At 36.6% G+C, this 26,484-nt stretch overlaps 1 protein-coding gene across 3 annotated transcripts in view; it reads right to left on the reverse strand.

The window, feature by feature from the left end:
- Window positions 1–26,484, reverse strand: part of LOC117372581 (diacylglycerol kinase zeta-like) — a 52,863-nt gene that overhangs the window by 17,653 nt on the left and 8,726 nt on the right. For 2 of the 3 annotated variants that reach the window (XM_055222335.1, XM_055222336.1), the window contains exons 2-8: window positions 4,017–4,104; window positions 3,805–3,900; window positions 3,126–3,203; window positions 2,996–3,052; window positions 2,186–2,254; window positions 1,497–1,568; window positions 523–639 (exon numbers count right to left, since the gene is read on the reverse strand). In XM_055222335.1, the coding sequence (XP_055078310.1) occupies window positions 523–639; window positions 1,497–1,568; window positions 2,186–2,254; window positions 2,996–3,052; window positions 3,126–3,203; window positions 3,805–3,900; window positions 4,017–4,104 (577 nt within the window). Of the gene's footprint in view, window positions 1–522; window positions 640–1,496; window positions 1,569–2,185; window positions 2,255–2,995; window positions 3,053–3,125; window positions 3,204–3,804; window positions 3,901–4,016; window positions 4,105–6,261; window positions 7,233–13,709; window positions 13,800–26,484 lie in introns of those variants that run through there. The other variant, XM_033968401.2, reaches the window with a different exon arrangement.

Here is a 26,484-nt window from a genome sequence, read left to right on the forward strand (position 1 = left end):
AAGGTGGGTGCTGTGTCTTCTCCAAGGACACAACAACAGCCATTGTTTTAGTAATATAAGTAATGTGGCTACATTATCTCAATGATGCACTATGTAGGTTTTGTGGTGGAGGGCTGATTGTTTCCATGAAGGTCTGATTGCATTGCTAGGAATGTCCCATAGTATGGCATTTAGCTTAACTTGCATTTTCTTCCGTGCAATTTTTCTTACTGTGAGTGGGCTTGCCTCTTTACAGATCTGATCTGTAACTTGGCCTGGTTGGTTGTAACTTGCCTCCAGTGAGATAGATAATATGCAGATATAAGAGACCTTTCAAGCAAAGCAATAACATCTCCATGGAAACAAGCAGGCGATGAACCCTACACTAAAAAGATTACCGAGTCCCTTTAAATAATAACGTGTATTGGTAAAAAGTAATGAATAATAATAATAATGATAAGAAGAAGAATCAAATTTACATCAGACCTACAAGATATAATGAATTCACTTCATATTTAAAGAATTGTACATAGTCAATTTAACCTGTGGCTTTCGGACTCGAATTATCCATGTGGGCGGAACTATGACAGCGGCGTGAGCTCCTAAAGAACAGCACTCCTCGATCTGCTGCAGCATGAAGCACGTCACCTTATTGTGATACTGAAAAAGAGAAAAACGAATGACAAATACATTAAAGGACATACGCAGCTTTAATCTATTACAAACAAATTATTAAAATGAAACTTCAAAACCCTAAAATATTGTAATGTTTATCTTTAATGTATGTATGTAATGTTTAATGTATACAGTTGTCCCTCACTATATCACGGCCTCACTGTTTTGCTGATTTTTTTGTGTACAATTTTGCATGCTTTTTTACAGCGCATGAACGTGCATTGTGTTCTGCGTCCTGATTGGCTAAGGGATTGTAGACCATTGTCAAGCTCTCCTGTTCAATACAGAATGTGTTCAGCTTGTCAAATTTACATTAACGTTCGATCGCTTGCAGACTCTGAAGTGCTGTATGTTTGCAGGTTTTCTCCCCGACAAAACCCACAATGTCGATGAAACGTTCTGCACTGACAAAGGCACCTACGAAGGTTTGAATTTTGTGAGTGTTTAAACAAGAGAGAAATGTGAGAAAATGTTAATGCTTGTGTGAGAAAAGTGTATAAAGTGTGTGGTGAGGGGTTTTACAGCCTTAAAACATAAATAACAATTGTAAAAAAATAAACCTGACTACTTTGCGGATTATCGCCTATTCCAGGTTATTTTTAGAACTTAACCCCGCGATAAGCGAGGGACCACTGTAATTTAAATATGAAATCACAACCAGCTAAGACCACTGACTTTACAAGTTTAAATGAAAAGAGGAATATGACCAGTTTTATTTTGTTCGCCAATACTGTTTGAGACGAGACTTTTTATGTATTTATTCCTTAGTAAATGTTCATTGTTTAAAAAGTGGTGGTCCGGGGGCGATGTTGACAAAAGAATTTGAGTGTATTGTTACTCACAGCCTGTTTACACCATGAGCAGCTGATGGCCACAATCTCTTTACTGTGAAATGAAAACTTCTGCTGAAATCCCTGTTAAACATAAACATGGAGGTTAAAGATGAGACAACAATATAGATTTTGAATGCAGGTATCAGGTTTGATCCAGGAAAATGTACTGATCAGGTGCAGGTTCAGGGTCCTGTTTAGGGTTATGCCATTTAATGTATTTAAAAGACCATTTACTAGCCACTGTTTACACTAAACTAAACTAAAAAGTATTTCAGGGTGTACAATAATATGACACACTGAGAAAAAGCTTGAACAAGAGTACATTTGGTTATAAAAGTACTGTACTACTGGTACTGGTACGACATTGGTATCACATTTGAATGGGGATTGCAAAATAAATTACACTAATTGTGATAGAGAAAATCAAATTCTATTCTTTTAAATTATGTTCTGTCCTGTATGATACACGGGCTTGTTCCATAAAATTATAATAAATCTATTTTTCCTCTACAGATTACACTTTTACAGTACAGTATTATTTCAATTATGATGTAAATTATCGCAATAGTGATCAGAAATAGGGGCTGATCAATGCCTCTATAGTAAAAGCCAAAAAAGGAATAGAAAAGTTTTTCTAATTTTGTAGTTTTGACTAAATGCATAATGTGTAATCTCTGTATTGTTTAAAAGAGGCTAACCTTTCCACATTGGCGACATTTCCCCGCCTGCCGCCTCCTGTGCACCCAGTGATGCCTCACAACGCTCGGCTGAAACAGAAAACTATTTTTAATGGAGGTGTAGGCTTGGTTATTTCCAAATTCTTCACACCAAGTTTACAGACGCAAATACTAGAATTAGTTTCATAAGGACAATTTCACCAATTTAATTCAAACAGAGAAAAAGTAATCACCCGAGTGGCAACACAAACACACAATTAGTCTTATCATGGTAATAATGTAATAGGATTGAATGTAAACTTATTTAAAGGGGCACTATGTAACTTTTCTGGTGAAGGGTCTGGCAGCTGCTTGTTATTGCGTTGCCTAGAATGTTCCACACTATGGCATTAAGCTCATCTATCTCCATGGAGTGAAGCAGCACGAGAATGTACAGGTCAGATCTGTGGAGTGGCAACCCTGCTAACAGTAAGAATGCATGTTTTTCCAAAGTATTAAGAAAAAGGAGTCATGCAATAAATTCAAAATAGAAAAGTTTTATGCTGGGCAAAGGCAACGCAGTAACAAGCACCTATCAGACCCTACAACAGAAAAGCGTCTAAAGTGCTCCTTTAATTGCAAGACATATTTTCAACTGACTCAACCCTAGACTGCAGCTAATCTAAACCTGCACAAAGTCTAAACTCTATAATGAAGGCTGCACATAACCAGGACTATTTTGTACTTCTATTACTTGAGAATTTTAAACCGCGGAAAACACACATTTACAACCAAAGCAGTTTAAGTGATGCGATACTGAATGTAAACAACCGCTTGTGTCATGCAACTGACCTCTCTGACAGTCCGAGATCCTGGTTCCCTAAATGAAGGCTTGCACCTGAAGTTTATCTGAACAGAGAAGGAAAATACAAGAGTAAAATTAAATGTAAAGTATTAATATATAGTTATTAACCTGTGTTACCTTCTCCAGCTGCTCCATGCACATCGTATGGACTGAAATCTTACAACCAGCACACTTCTTTCGGGCCACTGACTTTTGCTGCAGAGAAAGAAAAATATTTAGAAAGATTTAATGTAGCATTAAAGGGGCACTATGTAACTTTCGGGTTGATAGTCAGTCCTGCACCTGCTTTTTATGTGTATTTCTTTGCCTGGAATATTCCACAAGATGGCATTAAACTTACCTATCTCCATGGAGACGAACAGCTCACAGTTTTATATATTAGCAATAAAACAGATGTTTAATGCCATACTGTGGAAAATTCCAGGCGAAACAATATTATCTCCATAGAGACCAGCAGGTAGCAGACACATAATGCACCTTTAAGATGGAGATTGATCGATATGTTTATTTATTTTTTCTTGGCTGATAACAATGACCAATATATTTAGACAGATATATAGGGCCATTGATAAGTTTCCTCAAATTATGTTATTTCAAATTTGCAACAAACTCACCCTCAGCCCTTTTTTACCACAAACTTATAAGAGGGTAGTGTAGTCAGTGTAGTTTTGAGCAGTTATCTTTGTGTCTTCATGTTGTGAAGATTTAAGTCTGATAGCAGATACACTATGCCATCCAACTGATATATTGGTCTTTCACAGTTTTAAAGTATATCTTTTTGTCTCCACTCACTCACCAGGGACTTTGCGACGCAGTACTGTTCCCCCACGTAACAGAAATCTCCAGAGCCACTCGTCTCAAACCAGATGTGGTCACCAAACTGTGCATTTTCCTGGAAAAACATCAAACAAAATGACTGATAATCTATACAAATAATGACAATTTCTAGGATGTGAAAACAACCCCATATTGACAAAGACATAATGACAGGAGGCGAGGGACACTCACGGTCCAGTCGATGGAGCTGCTAGGCTCTGGACGCGGTTCTGTGGAGGTGGGACCCATGTGCTGGAGACTGGACTTCGCAATGGCTTTTCTGCAATGACAGAAGCAGACAAAAACATTTTAAGTATTTTATTCATTATTTATTTGAATGTATATTTTATATTGTTTTGTTTTTTTTACTTTTATGTGAAGCACTTTGGTCAGCTGAAGTTATTTTAAATGTGCTATACAGATTAATTATTTCATAAATAGGGTTGTTAAAAGTATTAAAATATCAGATACTAATCGATACTAAAACTCGTATCACATCTAGATACTCATTTGAAGAAGTACTGATGCTAAAAATGTCATATCAAAAGGACAGAAATTGACCTTTTCTGAATAGCTTTTGAATGATCTGGAACTGTACTAAAACTAGTATAGCACCATATATGCCTGGACGACTGAGGGATTACACAGATATAAGGCCAATATAAAAGAAAGTACTATTATTTAATGCTGAAAATGACATTCTATTGTCTAAATAAAGAGTGGGGTTTTTTTAGTCATCATATTATCATCATGGTATCTGAATCGGTACTGAGTATCGAGTCTACTCCCAAGTTTGAAATCAAGTTTGAAATGTTAGTATCGTGACAACAGTACTTGGCAAGTGTTTAAAGCAGATGCCCTTCCAAAGACAGCATGCCATCTGGTGAATTTGGAGCCAGTCACTTCAATTTATATTTTTAGATGACACCTCATTACAACCTAGGCCACAGTGACATTGAATTAACTTAAAAACATCTGATGCTCAATATAGACAAATTTATCAGCACCAGAAAATTGGCATAAGTGCTTTTAGCAAGTACATACAGTTTCTATGTTGTTCTTAATGCTATCACAATTATGCATTTTACCAAGCACTCTGAATCACCTCATTAATGCAGCCTACAGACCAATCAGCTGACTTACATGTTGAAAGCACTAATACTAAAAATATGCTCAATGGTCAGGCACTGCCCCACATCATGCAGTTAACATCAGATGTCCTTCCTCCTGGGTTTGGGATCAGCACAGCTCATTACCCATATTTGCAAAGAAGTAATCCAATTTCCACACATATAGCATTGTAATTAGCCCATTTTTATATTTGCACAGCCTTATAATAATATTAAACCCCAATATATTTACTAAATTAAATATACAAACAGGTTTAGTAATATCCAAATGTTTTAAAATATTCTATTCAAAACTGCTAAATCAATATTAACCATTATCATTAATGTAACTGATCTACTTCATCAACTGTCATCAACAAGATTTATTTGATTTAAAAATGTTTTTGAATTATCGTGGTGCTATTGTATCAGGTACAGCTGTTGTGAATGAGGCTAGCACACAGAGGGATAAGAGATGTGTGTAAACAATAGACTTGGTACAAATGGGTTAAAATGGGAGTCAATTAGTGTCAGAGAAACACCATGACAAAGACAGGATGGACTGGGTCTTTGTAAAAGCGAGCCACTAACGAAGCTGCTCCAAGACGATGCATCACTCTGCTCCAGAATGTGACTACACACAATACGCCTTCACACAATTACTACCTACTGTTATTCTTTGTAATCAGGGACTTGATTTGATCCTGTTCTAGTCCTGGTCTGGTCCAGGTTTAGTTCCTGGTTTAGTCACAGCTCTGACGGTGTCTCGCTGAGAAAAACACAGAACCAAACTGCACTGACTCACTCTACATTGGCAGATTGTTCTTGGGTCATATAATGACTCCTGATGACTTGTTACAGATGGCATTTTGAGGATTTGCACGTGCAAAAAATAAAATACAAGTTTTAAATTGAATTAGCATATTACCCACTCCTACTTTTTATTCATAGCATATTGTTTTAACAATGTATAAGTTAAGACATTTTATTCATGGAAACCATTATCAGTCTTACAAAGTAAATTAGTCAACAAGCAGCAATGTATTTTGTGAAAAGTCAAAAGATGTTACAAATGTTTATCTTTAAAAATGTGTTCATATTAAATTATAACGAAAAAAAAGAACATTTTTGCTTGACATACATTGCTGGAACAAATATTTCTAAATAAAATAGTAATTTAAAGCTGTGGATGTTCTGCTTAAATTGCTTGTATTGTTATTTTTATTTTACTGTGTTCTATGCCTTGTAGTAGCTCTTTGGTCTTCTTTGTGCTGTTGCAAAGTACTCTATAGATAAACTTAGACTAATTGATATGAGGAACTACATACAGCAGGAAGGCACTCCAGCTCTCCAGGCGGGAGTCATAGGCCCCCATCGGGCTGAGGGCCCCGGGGCCTCGGTAAAAGGCTGGGTGGTGCATATGGTACACTGAGCTCCTGCGGTTTGGGGGCAGCGGCAGACCTCGTCCAGGCCATGGACTACCAGCTTTGGAGATGGTTGAAATCCTCCTTCTTTTACTTTGACTTGAACCACGATGCCGATAACACCACCCTGTCTCTCCTCCAAAAATCTGTGAAGAGTTCCTACGAAGGCAGCGTGGGGCACGTATTAGCGGGCGAGACGAAGAGGGAGGTGCTGGGTGAGGCGTGGGTGGTGGGTGTGCTGGAGTAGGATTGACTTCTCTGCATGTTTTAGTGTCCAATGAAAGTGGAGGAGAGAAAGACTGTGGTGAATCAGCACTTTGTACTTGATCGTCCTCTTCGGGAAGCACCTCCCCCTCCGAGATCTGGCTGTCGTCTGATTGGCTCTCGTAATCGCTGTTGCTGTCGTCGTCTCCGTCTGATTGGAGCCCTCGTACTTCTACCTGCTGCTCACCGTGAGGCCCCGCTCCCTCGTCTGCCATTTGCAAAAGACTGGCCAACAACATGGAAGGTCCCAAAAGGTGTGTATCTATCGTGCGCAATTTTCCAGCTTTCCGTCGCCGAACTGCGAATCGTGGGTTAAGATTTGGGGTAGTTGTGCTAGACCTCCTTCTTCCAGGACCCCCTCTCTGCTTGGACACAATCCGCCCACTGCCAATACACGGTGCCCCCTGGAGTTGGACACTGGATCTGCGACGTTGACAAAGAGTGGAAGAGGCTAATCCAGCGCTGGACCTGCGGCGTGCCTTGCTTGTGGGTACAGCAACACTTGGTCTCCTGTGTCTGGTAGAGTCTGTATCCCTCAGCGTTGCTCCATCTTTTCTCCTAAAGTGGCGTCGGAAAAACGTGTCCATGATGAAGTTTAAATGCTCCTCTCACTGTTGGAAGTAAACAGGAGTTAGCTTTAAGGAAGTTTAAGGAAAGTGAACCGAGTGAAATATGGTTACAGTAGTCAGAGTCTTGAAACTCAGATACAGTAAGTCTGATCATAAAAGCCAAACTATTCCACTGGTTTAAAAAAGCAGGCTGATGCAAAAACCAAATGCTTGAAATATGTTTTCAATAAACGCTGTAATACCATCATTATATTATTCTTGAGGTGTTAGGCTAGTTCTCATTCCAATCAGTGAAATCTTCTGAAACGTTAACAATTTATGTGTTTGTTTATTACTGTTTATAATTGTTTTTATGTATAATATAATGTATTCATTTATATATTTATAAATGTATTCATTGGAGTACACACACTTATCAATATACTGCTTGTCCAAACCGGGACTGTGCTGACAATGTTTTGCATTCTATTCAAAAGAACATTCTTTTTCCATTTTCCTAAAATTAAACAAATATAATTTAATAAAAATGTATTCCAACCATTTTCTATACATATTTTAAAATAAAATCTTAATACTATCATGGGCCATCACATCCTTCTTACTAATCTTTATGTCGATTGGCAATTTGCATTCAAGTGCACAAGAATTGCACACAATTACTTTTATAGCTAATGCGCTCACTCCAATAACCCAAGGGGAAACCAGTCCAACAATTCCACAATTTTCCAAGAACAGAGAAGAGCACTTAATCTAACATTCATTCCAATATTAGCCTGGAGAAAGAGCTAATTAATATAGCGTCACGATCATGTAAGAACCAACCACATCAGTCGACCTATCACCAAATTTCAAGTCCATTTTCCTCAGAGAAACAGGCAGACACGAATAATAAAGAGCTGGGGGGAAGCGCCTCACAATGGGGTACACAGCAGGACCAGGAAGCTGTCATCCCAGAGCGACAAACAACACCACCACTCAAATCAATACATGCTTCAACATAAACACATTAAAACATTAACCAATTGAAACCTGCTGTGGCCAATTAAATAGCAGCAATCAATCAGTATTTTAAAATCATGGTAATTTGTCTTGATAGTAAAAAAGAGACAACAATATTCTGGCAGTTACCCTTCTCTGTTGTATGCATGGTTACAATCAATTTTATTACACTACACTTAACAAAGTCATATGAGATTACAGTATTAATATATGGGGCTTTGTGGTTCTTCCTGCTGGGAAGTGGTGGTTTGTCATTTGATTATCAAGATCAGACTTGAGTTGCTGTTTGTTTGGATTTGCATGGCGACCTTTAGCCAGACTGAAAACAAACATAGTAAATCATTTTTTTTATTAAGATTATGCACTGGACGTTGATCCAAATTATATGGGAAATTACGGCCCGTGGTTTTAGCTTTTAGTAAATGTTATATTTTAAAATGTAAGCGATGCCAAGCTTGAGCGAAGCCAATGTTGAGGGAAATTACTTGCAGTGCTGGGAAAAATGCTTGGAAAGTATATTTAGTATAAAATACTAAATATTTCAAGTATTTCAAAATCCTTGAAATTCCATAGCCAATAGTGGAAATTTGTCTTTGGTTTATCATCACATGAGCAGTCCAACATTCCATCAAAGCTAACAATTGATAAGTAAGTTATAAAATGTACACTACATTGGGCTGAGCAAAAAAGTCAATTAAATTGATTAAATCAAATGTAAAGCTCAAATCTATAATCTTCTAGTTTGTAAGAAAGAAAAAATGGAAAATGGAATTTGCATTGAAAATGCAACAAAGGCTTCTCATTGCATAGAGACCAAAGTTTGACTACATTTGGCACAAATGGCTTCTTTGTCAGATAGAGGAGGCTCAACATCAGACATAGGAAGCTCAACACAAACTCAAAATAAAATACCTGTATTAAAATATATTTTGTGCATTGTACTTTATTACATAGCCCAATCAGAGTACTGTATTCTGAATACACTCTGAAACACTTTCATGTTTCGTTGCATTACATTATAGTGTAAAATGTGACACATAGGATTAAACCACTTCATAATTGTTTCACCTTTTATTAATCACTGATTGCGCATGCACCATAAGAGTGATGTTTTGTCTTTTTTATTATTAATATTACACACTTTGAAGGCTAAATTGTCAAATCAAGAATCACATTATTCTGAATACCACTAAATTAAACTGTATGGGAATACAATTACTCAAAAGTAGCATTCTGAATATGTATTTTTGGTATATGTATTCAGTTACTTCCCAAAGTTGTGATCTTGAAGAGTGTTAGCATGCTGACCTTTAGTTTAGCTGTAGTGTTAAGTTGTAGTTTCCTAATCAGTGATCGTAGCTCCTCCCACTGATTATCACTGTGATGACACAGCAGCTCAGATTAGTGACCAACTTTGCAAAAACACAAGGTCTATTTTTAGTTAGCCCTAAACTGCACACACAAAAATATAAAAACAAATATATTAATATTAACACAATTCTTTTACCAAATAGAATTAACCCTTTTTTCCATAATTGTCATCATTATTAGTTGTTGTTAGTTTTACTATGATAGCAAAATGCTGCTCTGGCCTCTGAAAGCTGTCAAAAGTGCTTATAAACAATAATAATAATAATAATAAGAAGAAGAAACAGAGGGAAGTGATGTATAACTTAGGACCATTGCAAATGTTTTAGAATGAACTAGTTCTGTTTTCAATGTTTTAAAACAGCAAACAGTAACAGTCAAAGTACAGAGCTGTTAAGTTTCATTTATCTCAATATTTCTCTCTAGCAATATATCGTGCTTTAGAATTTGTTATTGTGACAGGTTTAATCATTCATGAATAAAACATATGTGTCTATGTCTATCTCTAGGTAAGTTCATCCAAAAATATAAAATGGCATGTTAAGTAGCGTATTAAATCAGATCCACTTCCCATGCTAAAATGATCTGTAAACTGAAGTCAAGAGTGCATTAGTTTCAAGTCCTTTTGAATTCATTTGAACGTTCTCTGTGTGGTTGAGATGAAAAGCCTGTTTAAAGTCACTAGTGTGCAGCTGTGGTTTCCTGATAAACAACGATGATTGCCATTTATAAAGATCACCCCATCGAAAAAAGACATGTGTAAAAGTTCAAAAGAGTAAAAATACTGCATATCTTGTACTAAGATAAACAGCTTTGAGTGTCCACAAATACTATACAAGTCAGGTGTGATATTTTAACATGTGGAATAAAGTTACAGTTAAGTCAATGTACACTTTATTGTCCCCCTCTGCATTTGACCCATCCTTCAAATCCACTGGGGCAACCTGTCAGGAGTGGGCGTGCCTGGTGACCCATCTTCAGATCTTGAGCTGGGTTTGGTCAGGACTACCTTAGCTGGAGGATTTTACCTATTGTGTATGTTTTAGGTTGGGTTGATAGAGTAAGCCACTCTCCAGTGCAGTGTAGAAGAAAGTAAATAGTTTCATGAGAACTTTAAAGTTTTGTTATATAAAAATGCTATAGCAAAACATGGTACATTAAGGTACACTTATCAAAAACAAATTCAAAAGCAGCTCTTCAGACAATATCTCATTAGCGCTATTCAGTAACAGTGACACACAGAGGCCAGAGCTGTGGACCACAACTACAACTGGACTTTGGACAACAGGAAGTAATATACAGTAGCCTACAGTACACCATTATTTGAAGTTTTAACGCTGTAAAGTTTCTACTCATAATCCACTAACATAAAATACTGCTATTTAGCCTTGTTAGTTTAGAGTTCACTTTACATAGCACAGTCATTTGCTATCCATATCAGCATTATGTAGCTTATTTCCATACAGGTAAATGGCTAAATATGTGGGGTCAAGATTTGCATTGGCAGCATAGAGTTATTTTTGAGTACTGCTGTAACTCCCCTACACTTTCCCACCACAACAGCAGAACCCCCCGTCACCTCAACCACCAATCATACTCACATCACTACCTATCCACCAGGGTCTAAATGCCAAAGATTACTTATTTGTGGTGTTTAGGCATTTTCTTGTTGACATTTAGACTTCGGGGTCATACTTGCTGAATTGGCAGAATCAATAACGTGTGCTTGTGTGTCTTTGAATAATTAACATTCACGCTGCAAATTCAGCTATTAAATGGATCTCACCCAACCTCATCTCATCTCTGCAAGATCTCATGCATTTCATATTTGAGAAGTAATCTACCACCTGAGAAACGATTTAATTTAGGAATGAAAAAACATGATTTCCCTGCTTTAAATATCTAATCAAATTGTTCTCAAACTCCCAGTACTGATGATGCTGCCATCTAGTCTATAGAGTTGCATTATAAAAAACAATTTTGCTTTGGTCCTGCATTTAAAATCTACCTCTCCTAGTGGGGGGCGCTTGCCTAATTGAGATGTCACCATTTTGCCCCAAATCTTGCACAGTATGGCATTAAATTCAATTGATTTTTTTATTGCTCAAAAATACCTTGAAAAACATGCATCCTTACTGTCAGTGGATGCAACTCTCCACAGATTTGACCTGCAGCTTGGCCTAGTAGCATCATGTGCAAGTCTCAGTGGAGCCTGATACACTAGATGCCAGACTGTTGAGCATTCATGGCAAATAAATAGCATCTCCATGAAGACAAGCAGGTAACTGACTGTCGTGGTTTAGACGGTAGACCTGGTTACATACAACTGAACGATAGCTGCATGTTGTAATCAGCAAAACATGGAGTAAAGTTGGAAGTCTGAAAAGCACTGCACTTCTAATGCCTTAAAATGAAGATAGATGAGTTTCTAATACCAACACACAGACCAAGCTGCAGTTTACACAGACAGTCTATTTAAGGACAATTCAAAATACTCAAGAATACTCAATGATATAATAAACCATTTTACTTTAGTGAGTCAAATGGTTGCATTAATGCACTCTTATGTAACAGTATTTTCACACCTTTCATTGCTTTAAAACTGCAGGTGCTAGATATGTATATGTATTTTTTTCATTGTATCACTGTATTATTATTCAGTTCCTCATTCGTACAGGCTAAAAAACAAGCATCTCAAAGTGAGTGCATGCACTGATATCAAAGTAATATAAAATGAGTAGCATCTTCAATATAACTACATTTGTTTTCCTAATATAAAAAATCTGTTATCACAATGGTATTACAATTACAGTTATTAGAGTACTGTGCAAAACTGCTTTTCCATGTTGACAAAATTTGGCCTACACAAGATGCAATGTCCATATCCTTATCGCCCCAGTTATATAAATTACTATAATGTAATAGCCCTAATCTGGCATATAACCTGCTTTGTATCCTGATTTATAGTTTTTACTCAGTTTGGATAATTATATGCAAAATAGTATTTCATATTAGCTCCAAATACTTACAATGTCAAAAGTATAATTTATAATTTGCATTTGTATTACGTCTATTTTCTATTTATGTTACTATACCTTCTTATATGGCACAATCCTGCAGTCAATAGCCCCATCTCCCCATTACAATGCCAAGAAAATACTAAGAAAAGATTATATTGATAGAGACATTGATTGAGCACTGTGGCTCATTCAGAACTAATGAGAAACGATAAAGTGATTTGACAGCTAAAATATCTTGTACATGATCATATACCTAACAATTACACATTTAATTAAAGACATTTAACACATTTAATTAAATACATTGAAAAAATGCTGACTTGGAGGATTAATTCTAAACACTGATATAACTAGATATTAAGCAAAAATGTTGAAACAAAACAGTAACAGCTGCACTGCTGTCACATGCTTAGGTATTAGGTCTATATGGTAACATTTGAGCTATAGGTGGTTGAGTAATTAACACCTATGACAGGTTAGTCATTAGTTCCTGTATCTTTAATGTCTAATTACACTTTTTAATTATTGGTGACCACATTTTTACACTACAGTTCACTTAGAAAAAGGTTCACTGTATCATTCTGTATAGGGTTACTGTATCTGTATGTATCTGTATTATGTATTGTGATTTTTCTGTAGTAAAATATATCTCAGAAAGTGTATCAATCTATTTCCCTATAAGGCTAGCCAATAAATCTTTGGTCACTGGATTGACCTTAAAAATATTAAGCCATGTTAACCCCCAAAAGACAACATTCTTCTTGCCCTCACAGAAAAACACAAGTACCAGTTGCATTGCTGCGACATGCTTTAAAATAGATTATAAGAGTGAAATATTGAATAACTATTTTCAGACATTAGATTTAGCCAGAGTAAATATCATGTCAAGTTAAGATCCAAAAACCTACAGTACTTTTGCCTTCACAAAAAATGCCAAAGTTCAAACAAATTGCTTTTTGTTTTTCTAATATTTCAACAATCTGCAGAAAATACTGTACTATACCGAGTCTCTTTCGCACATTGACTGACTAAGAAACATGTAATGGCCCAGTTAAAATTAATAAGACAACACTATATTGACTTTACAGCTAAAATTTCACTCTGAAAAAATATAAAATGATCTGAATACAACCTGATATGGAGTCCGATATGGAGGAAGCGCTGAACCACAATGTACATTGGCAGGAAGAGGCAGAGAGAGAGAGAGAAAGAGAGAGAGAGGAGAAGGGGAGGAGGAGAAAGAGAGGGGCTAAGCTGCTGTTTTAAATAACTAAGGCTAATTCGGCTCCGTCAACACGCGTCTGTCCAGTCTCTACGCACCGGGCACGCACACACACACAGGAGGCAAGCCATCTTTTGTCCCACCGCACTTCAATGCCTCATATGAATGAACTGCTGCGGCCACTTCAGTCCGCCTCTGCCTCCTTCATTAACACTTCAAGGCCCTCCACGACGGCTGCATTATGGATGGGGGATACATATAAGGAAACAGGAAGTGGGATTTGAAAAAAAATATATGGTATAGATTTTTGCCTGAGCGGTCTAGACACTGCCAGGTGATGTAAGGTAACAAAATATGCTGTGACGATTTTTATTCAAACGAAGAAGTCATATGCGCCTGATTTTTGATATAATATGTCCCCGTTATCCAAGAAGCACAATAAAATGAATAGGACATTGATTAAAGGGTCAATTTTTACGCCATTGTGTGGTCTGGTCTATATTATAATGTTTCCTCCTCACAAACATATCTGGAGTTGGGTCTTGTTTCTTCACACATGTTAAACACACACATCCTGCATATTTAGGCTTTAGTTCTTCTCTCAAACAGAAAACACTCTATTACCAAAAAACATCACAAGGTGGAACAGAGGAAGTGCTCCCCTGTGTTTTTAAATTCTATGCACCTTCACTAGAATCATTTGGATAATTTCAGCCGTGGAATTTCTAATCTCTACTAAACAAAAGGTTAAAGGTGTTAACTTGAAAACGTCCACTTCATGACATCACGAGGTGCAACAGAGCATTTTGAACTTTGGAGATGCCGACAGACAGGATTAGTCAAATATGTGTGAATTCTTCTCTTTTAATGTTAATTTTATGATGATTATTTGTTTTGATTTGTTTGTATCATGATTTCAATGTCTTTCTTATTCTATTAAGCACTTTTAATTACTTTGTGTACAAATTGTGCTATACAAATAAACGTACCCTGCCATGATATAGAAAAACAAGTACATTGCTGTCACATCCTTGAAAATATTTATTCTAGATTTCTCCACAATGCTAAACAATCTTCTCAGACAGGTGATGTAAGATACCTAACCATTATGTCAAGTTGTCAGGATTCTCAGTTAAACAAAGTATACAAGAACTCATGCACTTGATTATTTTGGATAAAAATGTTCAATCTCACACCCCACTCCTGTCATGTTCAATCCATCTACGAAATAATCCCTTGGGCTGCAACTATGGTAAATGGTCACATTTTTATATAGCGCTTTTCCACCTTCAAGGCACCTTCAGAACTTCCATTCACACACACATTCATACACCAGTGTACACAGACACTGAGGGTGAGGTGGGTTAAATGTCTTGCCCAAGGGCACAATGACAGCATTCATCTGTGGGAGTTGGAATCGCACCGCCAACCAGTGGGTGAGTGGATCAGACCCCTCTACCAATGATGTTTAAGGCGGGAGAGCAGGATTTGAACCATCCAACCTTCGGATTAGTGAACAAGTGCTACCATCTGAGCTACCGTCACCTTCTAATGATTCATTTAGTTGGAAAAAAATAACCGCTACGTATAACTTTTCTGGAGTAGGGTGTGTCACCTGCTTGTATCCAGGGAGATGTTATTTCTTTGACTGGAATGTTCTAGTCTCACATTTAAACTAGTCTTACATTTTTCCAGAGCAGTTGTTTTCACGTTTAAAACACAAGCATTCTTTCTATGAGGAAGTGAAACTCTCTGCAGTTCTGAATTGTAACATGGTAGCATCAACCTTTTGTCTCCATGGAGATAAGCTAAATGCTCTACCGAGCAACATTCCAGGCAAAACAGTAATGTCTCCTTGAGGAAAAGCAGGTGGCTAACCCTCCACCAGAAAAATGACATAGTGCACCTTTAACTAGTCAATGTGGTTTGAATAATTTCCTGAAATAAAATGTATTAAGTTAAAGCCAAGATATGCAGGTGTATTTACTCTTCCTGAAACAACTGTATCTTGATTGGACAATGGACAGCCCATAAGTAAATTGGGTTATTTTCTAAAGTATGTAAATTACCCTTTATATTTACATACAATGTAATGTGTCTCAGTATGAGACCTGCATCCCTCAAATCCACTTCCAACCAGAGCTAGGCAATATAAAGGATAAAAATAATTGTAATCTGATCCCCCTGATAATACCAAAGCTATTTTCAGTTTATCGTCATATAATGCTTCAATTCTTCTCTGTTTAATGCAGCTCTATTTTCATTGGTCAGACCCTGTCATGCTTTGATTAAGTCACAGATAGATTTACCCAATCCCAGAGCTTTAGCTACACTTTATATAGGGTACAAAAATCGTAATTGAGCTCTCAAAAAAATAATTAAAAATGCACTATGCAACATTTCTGGTGGAAGCTCTGCCACTTGCTTGGCTCCAATGAAATGGAAAATGTTCCACAATCTAGCATTAAACACACCTATCTCCATGGAGACAAGCAGCTGACACCACTAGGCCTATTTACTGGTCAGATCTGTGGAGAGTTGGCCCCGCTGCAGAAATGTTTTTGAGCAAAAAACCCAAAACGATTTATATTTGAATAAATGGGGGATAGATACATTTAATGCCGCACTGAGGAACATTCTAAGAAAAGCAATAACATCTTACAATAGAAAAGATACATAGTGCTCTTTTAACTCTGAACTCACGCTGCAAAAATGTGTTTGTAATACGCAATGACAATTTTCCCAAGAAGAATAAGCAGCAGTCCTGAGTAGCATATTACTCATTATGAAAACACAGGCATTCAGAGCAGCCACTATAGTTCACACCACATAGATGCTCCAGCCCCGTGTGGCTGATCTGTACCAGCTGCATGACACAACACAAAAACATTACTTCTGTGTGAAATTCCACTCAGAGAAATGGTTAGTGGAAAACATGATTCATTCATAGAGTTCATGTGGCCTGTCAGTGACTATCATGACGCTGAAATCAAACTAAACATCAGGATGGATACAGTATTACAGGAGGTGATTCTTTTGCTAACTCTGTCATTTGCCGAAATAAAAAGGTTATCCAGATTCAATTCAATACTAAAACTAATACTGAAACTAGCATTTGAAGAAGTATCCATATTGACAAAAATCACATTACAGCAGTGGTCGTTGCCAAAATAGTTTTACAATGGGTGTCATCTATATTAGAACAAGTAAAAGACCACAGAGTAATATTAAAGAAACTGCTGTTGCTACTACTATTACTGGTACTATTATTTTGTGTTTAGAGTTTATATTATCACTGCAATATCAAAACCTGTATCAAGTTTGAAATTTTAATACTGTGAAAACTCAAGAATCAGGACTAAACGAGGGTATAACCCAGGTCTAAACTAGGGTATAACCCAGGTCTAACCTAGGGTATAAACCAGGTCTAATCAGGATATAAACTAGATTTAAACTAGAGTCTAAACCAGGATCTAAACCAGGTCTAAATTAAGGTATAAACCAGATATAAACCAGGCCTAATCAGGGTATAAATTAGATTTAAACTAGGGTATAAACTATGGTCTAAACCAGGTTTAAAGTAAGAGTTTACACCAGGTTTAAACTAGGGTATAAACTAGGACAAATCCAGGTATAAAACAGGTCTAGTGAAAGTCTAAATTAGACTCACTTTGATGTCCAAGAAAGAACCTAAAATTGATGGCTTATGAACAATATTATGTTAGAGGTTTGCCATTCACGTTTGTATTTCACTTTGCATTTGATAAAAGTAGCAATATATTTCCATATATTTCCATTTCTTTGTGACAAAACATTTGCATAAACCTGAATACAGCAGACCCTGGGCTCACACCTGTTTAAAGCCACAAACTGTAACTGTACCACTGACATAAACTAGGACAAACATGTGGAAGAAAGAGAAGGAAATCATTTAAAAAAAAAAAAAGATTATTTGTCAAATATATTTTCAGAAATTGTATGTCTGATGTGGGAAAATGAACTGATATGTAGAGACTTTTTTAAGCAGTGCTACTCTTTGTGTGGCCATGTGCCATTCCCAGTTATTCCTCGGTCAATGTGTCTTTTTGAAGTTAGATTAGAGGCCAAACTAGCCAATTCCAGTTTGTAGTACTTGCACCTCAGAGTACTGTCTGGATATTCACAGGCCTGCACAATATAAAAAAGATGTGATATTCCATAAATTGCGATGACAATATTACAATATTTTAATATACATTTTGTCACAATAAGTTCAGTTAAAACCAAAATGTACGTACCTTCATTTACTAGTCTGTGTCCAAATAAAACTGACAAAACAAAAAACAAAATATGGGTACATTTTTTAAATACCATAATTTCCATACATCAAAATAGCATGTCTTATTCTGCATACAAACAGCTAACCCGGTTTTTAGATCTGTAAAATTATGTTCTGAAATGTGATTTTTCTATTAGTTTTTCAGTTTTTTGTCAATTCTTCTAGATGTGCTTAAAATGTGAACTTTGGATAGTCCTATTGTTAAATCATAAATCGCAAACCTAATTGTAATCGTCAGGAAAAAAAAAATCGATATTTTCCCCAAAACATGTAGTTCTATTTCTTGCCATAATGATTATTGCATTAGCTAATATTTTAGATATTGATATTTTTTTCCAATATATGGCGCAGCTCTAATTCACTGCATTGCTGTTCGTTTAAGGAATGCTATACAAGTACACAATGTTGGCCTTTCCCACAACATATGTCACTAGTATGGACCAAAGCATCAGCAGGTGTGAGTAAGAGTCCATTACTGAGGCTCAGATTCCCGTTGCTGTTTGTGCCGTTTCCATGGAGCCCTGTGTCATTAGGGACCATTCTACCAAAGTTTAACATCAGCTGTGACTTTAATGTAAACTAAGCCAACCGCTGTGTGCAGGAAACAGGAAGTCTGCTATTTTAAACCTGAATTAATTTGACTAATTTGATGTATGAAGGGGTTCACATCTCTGATCACACACAATAGTCCCAGTGATTAAGTAGTAGTAATAAGTAATAGTAGAAGTAATAAATAGTAGAGTAGTAAGTAGCAGTGGTAGAAGTAGAAGTAGTGGCAGCAGTAATAGCAGTAGTATGTAGCAATAAGTAGTAGAGGAAGTAGCAGTAGTAGTAGTATCAGCAGCAGTAGTAGCAAAAAGTGAACGTCAAGAGTAAATGTATAAGTTCCATAGTCTTAACCTACTTTTTTGTATAATTACAAGTGCAACAATGTAAAGTATGATCCTATATGAATGTTTTTTATTGTACCAGTATTTAATTGAAAATACTTTCTTGTATGACCTAATCCTAATATTTATCTCTGAATTTATACAGATTTCCTTGCTATCTGCACTTTAATACATTCTTAAGCGCTGCCTTGACAAGTGACTTTCTTCAATTTGAGATTCAAGGTCAATGTTCAGTAAAGTGATGTGTACAGATCTGGATTATTCTGCTGTATACACCTGGTTTAGTGTTGTTCTATATAGGTCCTGCTCAGTTTGTTGTTGGTCTGAAAATAGTGGGAGATTACCTAATTCCCCCAAGAGGCTTAAAGGTGGCAGGCATTTTGGATTAAAGCCAAGAGGCTGGTCAGACTCTAACCCAGTGATCTAAGGACGCCTGCCCTAGAGACTGTACTGTTGACTCCAATAGTGACCCCTCACTATGCATCTTTTCTCATGGGAGGCCTGTGATCATCTAATCTCTGTGGAGATGTTATTGCTTTGCCTATAAACTGGAGTATGGCTTTAAACTCACCTATAGTATTTATTCAATTACAGGGGTTTCACTGGACATAATTCCCTAGAAAAACATGCATTCTTTACTTTGAATGGGGTAGCCTCTCCACAGATCTGATTTGACCTTGTGGCACCTCCTGTTTGTCTCCATGGAGATGAGTTTAATGCCATACTGTGGAACTTTCTTGACAAAGGAAAAACTAACTGCAGAATCAACAAGCAAAACTTGCATTTATCTCAGGTAAAAGACGTTATGCATTTTGTTGTGAATAATATGACAATTTTCGAGTGCACCGCAACTTTTACTACTCTCTCTATGATCTGTGAGTGATGCATGCTGGGAAACTAGAGCCCCTGCCTGATCCGTTTAATACTTAATTCACACAGATTGAGTTGCCCTTAAATAATGCCCGTGTTGCGTTTCAGGCAGAGGAAAGTGACGTATCGTGTTTCTCTCCCAAATAAAACCATCAACTCCATTCAGTGACTACAGCGGTTCACCCAGGAGTAGGCTAATTTAATCAGAGTTAATGCACCACTGCTGCTACTGGAAGTCCACAGTCACCTCAAATAAACCAAAGAGATGAGACTGGAGGGTTTTCTGTACAGGAGCCGTCACTGATGGGTTAGTCTTTGTTGTACTGACCCCTAGTGGTTCAAATGTGTATTACCTACCTGCAATGTAATTCAATTTTTCCATAGACTACAGAGTTACAGTAATCCTAACTTAACTATTTGATAGGTTACAGGGAAAAATATCTAGAATAGTTGTAAACCCTCAAGTTGTTACACAAAGCTTCTCCATTTGGAGAAGCTTTGTGTAACAACTTGGGGGAAAAAAAAGAAAGTAGACAAAAAAGTTTTTTTTTTGACAACAATGTGACAAATTCCAATTTCTCTTTATCTGAGTTGATGTTTTTCGGTTCTAGGTTCTTGGGGGCATGAGCCGCTTTTCCCTATTCATAACTTTGTACTTGTACTACAAATATCTAGAAGGTAAATTCACAATTTTGAACTTGATATTTTTGTGTGTGTGACAAGACCCCAGAACTCACTGTATTATAACAATATTAATTTTATCTGCCCCCATCTGTGTTAAATATTATTGACCTAGAACGTCATGGCATAATCTGAAAACCAGAAATATCCAACATGGCATTAACAAATCAGATGATTTATTGCAACTACTGAAGACACACAAAGACCAGGTAATGGGTTGAAAAAACACAATAAGAAAAAAATGTGAAGACCAGATACTAACTGAAATTAAAACCAGTATTGAAACTAGATACTCAATTGAAGTATCAATACTTCAAAAAATATATAAAACAACATTTTTGGCATTTCCAGCTTAGTACGGTCTTGACCTATATTCAAACTATTATACAAACAGAAGTAAAATAAAAATAAGAAATTACAGTACATTCTATTGTTTATATTCTATTGTTTGTTTTTATAATTAATGAATATCAGTATCAAGTATCAGTATTAATGAAAATCAGTATCGAGTATTGACCTTTTTCGTATCTGAAATGTTATTATCATAACAACACTATCATGTACCCTTATTTCTACCTATTTTATCTAGGTTACAATTTATTCACCAGAAGGGCATATCACCACTAGATGTTGCCAAAAATTCCCTCGACCTATTAACACTGATTACATCCTTGAAAGACCAAAGCCCCATGAACCCCATTTGAAACCTTAAACATCTTTTTATCCATCTTTTGTCCCCTCTCCTAATTGTCCCGTGTCCTTTCATCTCATTTGGTGGACACCTCTTGACTCTCCCCGGTTCCTCCTCCTTTTGGTCCAATCTTTATTTAGAAACAAGGCCAACCTTAGACAGAAACAGAACTGGGTCTCACAGATCCCTGGATGCAAGGGTACACCGGAAAATAAAGGAGGTCCTTAGAATGTCTCTCCTGGTATTGAGGTCTCCTTCCCATTCAACTCATTCACAATGGGCAATTTACAGCAACCAGTTTACCACTGTGCAGGTGTTTGCTTTGTGAGGAAAGTAGTTGGAAAAAACCCAAGCAAGATGGAGTCAATTTTATTTAGAAAAGAAAAGTACAAAAAAGTATACAGGTCAGGTACATACTACACACTGGGGACAATATAATCTTTATTTTAGAAAATTGTAATTTCATTATTATTATTAGTGTAATTTTTTTAAGCTTTTCAAATATGCAACACTATGATATGAAAGTCCAAAATATTTGTGTTTATTAGTGTTGTAACAATACTAAACTCCATCCATCTATCCATTTTCTTCCGCTTATCTGCTCTACTCCGAGCTCCTCCCGTGTGACTGAGCTCCTCACCCTATCTCTAAGGGAGTGACCAGCCACCCTGAGGAGGAAGCCCATTTCGGCCGCTTGTCCTTTCGGTCATTACCCAAAGCTCATGACCATAGGTGAGGGTAGGAACATAGATTGACCGGTAAACCGAGAGCTTTGCCTTTCGACTCAGCTCGTTCTTTACCACAACAGTCTGATACAGCGACCGTATCACTGCAGATGCTACACCGATCTGCCTGTCAATCTCACGCTCCATCTGTCCCTCACTCGTGAACAAGACCCCAAGATACTTAAACTCCTCCACTTTAAACAGAGACTCACCACCCACCCGAAGAGGGCACCGACCGGGGACTCCGTTGTTCTCCTGGGGGACTTCAGTGCCCCTGTGGGTAATGACAGTGACACAATACTAAACTTTTAACTCAACTTTGATACTTGATACTGATTACGATACCAGAATAAAAAACCCTACTTTTTTAGTAGAATGTAATTTTCAACACATAATAATTGTACTTTCTTTATGTTACTACGAGGTCTTAGATCCATTCTCATAAAGCTCAACTGCAACTGTTCAGTAAAGCTAAAAAATTGTCCTGTTAATGTGATTCTTTTGCAGTATCAATGCTCAAATGAGTATCTAGTTTTGATATTAGTTTTAGTATCAGTTAGTATCTCAGTCCTGATACTTTTGACAACCCACTTACGACAGTGTTATTTTCTACAGTTTAATACAATAAGTAATAAACTGTAGAAAATAACACTGTCATAACTGTAATGACTTAAAGCAAGGGCCAGAAATTTATAGAAATATTTGCCAGATATTGCAATTAGATTTGTAATTTAGAACTATAATTAAGTTTGCAGGGTTAATCGTTTATACAGAAGACCCCATCCATAGTGACTGGACTTTGTTCTCTGCATAGGACATTATATTATTGTGATTCCAACGTATTTTGCAATCATATTTAAAGCTAAATTTGTCTTAGTCTTACTGAAACATAAAACAGAGGAAGTCCTGAGAAATTATGCAAGCTTTTGTAACTTTACATGTACCTGCCTGCAACATATTGGCACATAATACCTCTGAAGAAGCATTAAACTGATTGTAGATGTGGTCACTTGGCTTTCCTTCCTTATAAATGACACAGCATTTCTAAGTCCATGAAGAACCAGATGTACTGATTTGAATGACGCCTCGTAAACAAAGCCTGGAATTTAAATATGAACTTGACACTTCAAACTTCCTACTTGGAACTACTCAGCTTAGACAAATAAGTGCAGGACAATTTTGCCTGAAAATAAAATTGTCGATTTTTTCTCAAAAAAGGTTCAATTTTCAATTTTTTTCTTCCCTCTCCACTAAAAATGAAAAGCGTGTATTCACTGATCATCTTTAACCCATTGACCATTGGGAAATCTTTTATGAATTAATGAATGCATAAAATAAACTATTGCATTAAACCTTTACCCCCAACATTTAATTTGACATCACTGATTTCATAGCAGTCAGCGCTGCATGGCTCTGTGCTAAACTTTAGTCCCTGTAATTGCAGTGAGCAGCCTTTCTTGCATTTTCAAAGTAATTTCTAATGCAAGAAAGTGAGGGAAAAGAAAATCCAAATTCCAAACAAATTGATTTAAACTTCAAATTTGATTTATCAATTTAATCGATTTTTTGCCCAGCTGTAAGGCAGATGACCTCAAACTTACCACACACACTCAACCCATACTTCATCCCTGAATGTAATACATAATACAATAATAGTCAGGATAATGATGTTAATAACAATGTACACTAGGCAAATGATGTACAAAAGCATACTGTTCTGCAGTATGACAACTGTACCTCTATTTATTTATGTTTTCTAATGCACTATGATAACTTGATTTCTTTAAAATTACATATGTCATTCTTTTTAGTTGTCATCAGAATGAAAACATATTTTTTTTATCCAAAGCACTTTCAATTTAAACCTGGGTAACAAGATATACCAGGAAAACGTAACCAGGTTCTATTTGCCTACTGAGCAAAAGTTCATTTACTATTATTATACTGTGTCATTTAAAGCCAGTGTAGTTAACTTTTTAGCCTAAAATAGATAAAAATCATGTTTTTTTTGTTTTGTTTTTTGTGTTTATGGCAGTGAAAACAGGGGTCCTTACTGTGAGGAGCATCTTCACAAACTTGACTATTGATTCTATGGAATCTGACTAACCTGGCTCACACCAGATTGATGTGTGTCACTCTGAATTGAATTCTACACATTATCAATCTGGGATGGCCCTTGCTGAAAGTGATCGGAAAACGTGGACTGTCATGACGATTGGTCAAAGCGCCATATCAGCAGAACCAAGACGAAAAATCTAACTTTTTGCTACATCCAGTTCAGAGAAAAGCAAACGTGGACAGGGAAGATACATGGTTTTCACAAAGAAAATAGTCTGTATTGATGCTAAAATAGGCTGAAGTCATGTTTATTTTGGTTTGCTTGAGCGCTTCGCCTTTGGCTTCTGCACAAACTACAATTCTGCTCAGTGACTGATCCACATGTCGGGCCCTATCATGCCAGCAGGAGGACATCAAGGTGGATTCTTGTGAGTTTGTGAACTCCATCTTGCTGTGCAAAGTTAGCAGGGGACATGCCCCCTACAGAAAGTTGTATGGTATACCTTAAAGTACAAATCAATATTACAGGGTCCACATACTGTTGCATACACATTGACTTCATCACAAACTGCATCAGAGACAGCGAGACCTGTGCTGACCCCAATGATGTTTATAACATCGGCTCTACGTCACATGACCTCACAAAGGGGCGGGTCCTGAGTCTGTGAAACCCAATAAGACCGGGGTCTATTTCACTGTGTTACATGTGATATAGTCTGCCAGTGACGCAATAGGATCACAGCACACTGCACTGATAAGGACCAACAATAAACCACTAAATGGGCTCAATTAAAATACCTGACCATATAAAATTAAAGAATACAATTGCAAAAACAATCCCTCAGTTGTTTTCATTTTGGTTTGTACAATTCCTACATCCCAGTGAAGTTTAACTGAGTGGATTTTATCAAGAAGGAATGACATAATATTTGTATTGAACAAAAAAGACATTTGGTAGTTTTGTTTCTCATCAAAGTGAGAAACAAATCTCAGTCTGTCAATTCTGAGGCCACAGATTTTTGGCATGAGTTAAATACTTCTCTGAGCTTGCTCTACTGTCCAAAATATTCACTGTAAGACATTTGACAAGCAAGATATTCTATTCCATGTTGTAGTTCATATGAAAGGACAATTTGGACAAACGTGCAATATCTTTGTATCCATTTTTACGAAGAGTCTAGGCTTGTAGAGTCAAACTTGAGTCTTGCCACAAAATCCTTCTAGTCCCAGTTCCTTCTACATTCTGTTTAAGTCTGCGAGTGTCTGCAAGAGGACCATAGAGACTGGAATGTATCCCGTCTCCCTGATTTTCTGGAATCAGGGAGACGGGATAGGTTCCATTGGTGGTTTTCAGAGTCTAGAGTGTGTTGATGTCATACTCTCAGATGGGAGCAAGTTTTCCCTATTGATTACATTGTACTTTGTCATGGAATATTCAAAATGTAAATGCACAAATGTTAATCCTGATAATTTCTATTATTGACTAGACACAAGAACTCACTGTTAGAACATTTGCATTTTAACAATATTCATTTTAGCTGCCCCCATATGTATTTAATATGATTGGACTATAGAATGCTGTGTCATCTGTAACACAGCAATACACACTCATCTTTCTAAAGTTTTGTAAAAAAAAACTGTACTTTTTATGTTTAGCTGTGCTCTTTGGATCTTGGATTTGAGGATAGGACAATTCAAAATGAGGTCAAAGTTGATCTATACAGAACACAACAGCTTATACTAGGACAATAAGAGACAGGCAAGGTACTGTATGCTACCATTTAAATGAACAGTGAAAAGCTACAGCTGTAACTACTAAGACATTTTGTAAAATGTGTTCTCCTGCTGTAGTGACACATTTCTCATTCTTATCAAAAACCAAAGTTATATAACTGACCTACTACTTGGCTATAACAACTTGGGGCACTGAATCCAACAGAAAACTGTAACATGTCAGTGGTATATTGTGGTATATATGAACATGATGCAGCTGAATTTAGAGATGCTTTGTTCACATGCGATCAGTAGTAGTATTGATCTATTATTTTGTTTATGATGTGGATTCAAATTGTCCTGTATTTAACGAATTTACATAATTATAAATATTTTGTTTTTCTTCTGTTGATGTGCAGCAAGCCTAATAGACAGTAGCTGATCAATACTAAATGATAATTGAAGGAGTAATTAAAATCATTTGACTTGTGAGTATTACCTCGAACCACCGAGAAGAAACATGAAAGTTAAGTTGTGCTACTCATTTTATGGCTTAGAGCATTGTTTGCTTATCATCGCTGGTAGCCTTTGCATGTAAATGTCAAATGCTGCCATCCAACATTACAAGACTAAATATACTTAGACAGAGAATGGGGCAATAATGACAAAAATGACTTGATATTGACTAAAATTTTCTTCTAACCCAATAAAAAAATAATCATATTACAGCGTTGATTGC

Source organism: Periophthalmus magnuspinnatus, chromosome 6 (assembly GCF_009829125.3).
Source record: "Periophthalmus magnuspinnatus isolate fPerMag1 chromosome 6, fPerMag1.2.pri, whole genome shotgun sequence".
Classification (NCBI taxonomy): domain Eukaryota; kingdom Metazoa; phylum Chordata; class Actinopteri; order Gobiiformes; family Gobiidae; genus Periophthalmus; species Periophthalmus magnuspinnatus.